Here is a 2,373-nt window from a genome sequence, read left to right on the forward strand (position 1 = left end):
AACCACTGGAAATAAGTACTATCGCCATGCAGGGCGTGGGTCAGGTGCCTTGCTGGGGATGAGAAGGTCTTCGTATGAATAGACCAGTCCTCCATCTATGCGGGCATAGGTGGTGTTCTTAGCGCTTGCAGGCTTAGTTATATAGGGAAAGGTCATGGGTTGCTCGCCTATGGTGGTTGCTCGGTTGAATAACATATTGGAACGGGCGGCAGCAGCAGCAGGTGATCGATGTGAGCAGTACCATGAGGGTATCCTGAAGGGTGGAGGACTCTATGAAAAGTACGACTACTGTGTAGATAAGACTATCGACAACTACGAATAGTTGACGGAGTTATGGGATAAGCTGTTGGCTATGTGAGGAGTGGGTTGGCAGAAACGAACCTCTGTCGGAATGTAATCAATGTAGGACGACATGATATATGCCTAGTCGTATTCACAGGCTATCACTCTCAGCGTTGAACCCTAGTCATTAACGTTTGTCCCCCAACACGGATATATTCGCATCACAACTATTCGCTCATACTTTCGCTAAGGCTAGAAAGTAGTTGCGTTTGGTCAAGTACTAGGGAGTTCACTAGAAGGGTATGGTTTTTGGGAGGTTTTCATTATGACGCCGACCATGACGCCGAGCATGACGCCTCTGGGTCCTACAAGTGGTATGAGATCATCATCACCATCGTTCGTGGTGTTCTTAGCACTGGGGGTAGCTCTAACAATGGTCATAGTATACGCGTATGTATATGCCAGTGATGGGAGGTTATGATGAGGAGTAAGTTCAGGTATAGAGAGTATCAGAGGAGGATGTCAATACGCCGGCTTGCACGGCTAAGGGAGGATGTAATGCTCGAAGTTAGAGCCCATATGGTTGATGAAGCTGATCCCAATAGCCGTAGTTTCCCAGGGGCTCGACCACAGGAAATAGAGCTCTTGAGCCGAGATGGAGGTAGTGGGTATATGAAGTATTACAGATGTCATTATGGTGGCCAGGTGATACTGTGATGAATGGTCCTAGGCAATACGGAGGGACGTCTATGCGGTTTTAGAACCTCATCATTCATCCGTGTAATTTTTGAAGTTCCTTTGAGGACCTGGGCTTGTTGGCGTTGTTTAATATGCAGAGGATGGTGACTGCTTTATAATGACTGCTCTCCCATGTGGTCTACTGCGGGTGTCACCACTCTGTTTCGCTGGTAGACTTCACAGAGGCGCGGCGGCGGCTGCCTCATCACAAGGAGGCATAACACAGTTCTGGAAGGGGGGCCATCTGGACCCAGACCTAGCATGGGGGGATAAGGAAAAGAACTGCAAGACGGGTGATGCTTGGCCTGCATGCTTACTGAGGTTAAAGTCATTTGAAGATCTCCATAAATTATGGTAATATTGGGGCTAGACCGGGAGGAGGATCATGATACAGTAGGTATATATGTTTGAAGGAGAAAAACTTCCTCATGTCTGAGAGGGCCTTCGCGAGGGCCCATAGAACTGAGTGGAGTTATCATGGTCGGCTCAAGAAAGTAATATTCGGGGATGTGGAGAGCCAGTGATGGTAAGGACAGGTTAAAATGACTATGAAGAGGATACTCACTGTATTGTCGAGGAGGGAAATACATCAGCAGACCATACGGGCTAAGGAGATTAGGTAGTGCAAGGAGGGGGATGATGATGGTATCAGTCTTGGTATTAGGGATAAACAGCAGCTGAGGGAGGAGTTGGAGACTAGACGCTTTCATATCGAGGAGCAGATACTCAAGTTGAAGTGAGGGGCGTACCTCTACTGGGTGATAGTACTATTAATAGGCATCGCATAGAGCGTATGGGAAAGGATAAGGAATCCCTTATGAAGAACGCTTGGGAGACTTCTCTGAGAAAGTAGTACCATACCCTTTGGTGTTGCTGCTCACGTCGTATCATAGGTATGAACAGGATCACAGTGAGCTTCTTATGGAGTTGAGGCCTCTACGTAAAGACACTATGCAAATGTTAGTGCCGAACTGGCGTTACTCTACGAAGTAGTAGTAGTATTATCAGTCCGATGCTAGTGATGATGATGATGTAGGTACTCGGACATACCGGGTAATTTGACTTGGAGACGCCAATGGGTGAGGGCGTTGGAGGATGCCAAGAAGAACTTTGCTAGGTATCACTGATCATCATCACCTTACACATGATAACGTTTCCGTACATAATACCAACGATTATGTTGTGTACATATAACGGGTCTTCCCTAAATCGGTTATTATCAGCCAAGTTATTCTCGATAGGCCGACAGGATTTCCTCCTGTCGAGAGCCGTGGCGCTCTGTTCTGTAAGTTTATCGTTTAAAATGCCGTGTTTTCAGCGAATGGAAACGTTTTACAACGAAAAAGGTTTCCG

The 2,373-nt window shown here is 47.0% G+C and overlaps 1 protein-coding gene across 1 annotated transcript; it reads left to right on the forward strand.

The window, feature by feature from the left end:
- Positions 1-1,116: 1,116 nt before the first annotated feature.
- Pmar_PMAR015653 (conserved hypothetical protein) lies at positions 1,117-2,185 on the forward strand. Its single transcript, XM_002788870.1, has 7 exons — positions 1,117-1,374; positions 1,418-1,514; positions 1,557-1,639; positions 1,685-1,756; positions 1,798-1,869; positions 1,914-2,009; positions 2,057-2,185. Exons 1-7 carry the CDS (start codon positions 1,139-1,141, stop codon positions 2,145-2,147), a joined length of 747 nt encoding a protein of 248 aa, XP_002788916.1. The 5' UTR covers positions 1,117-1,138; the 3' UTR covers positions 2,148-2,185.
- Positions 2,186-2,373: the final 188 nt, after the last annotated feature.

This window comes from Perkinsus marinus, assembly GCF_000006405.1.
Source record: "Perkinsus marinus ATCC 50983 genomic scaffold scf_1104296927446, whole genome shotgun sequence".
NCBI classification, from domain to species: domain Eukaryota; phylum Perkinsozoa; order Perkinsida; family Perkinsidae; genus Perkinsus; species Perkinsus marinus.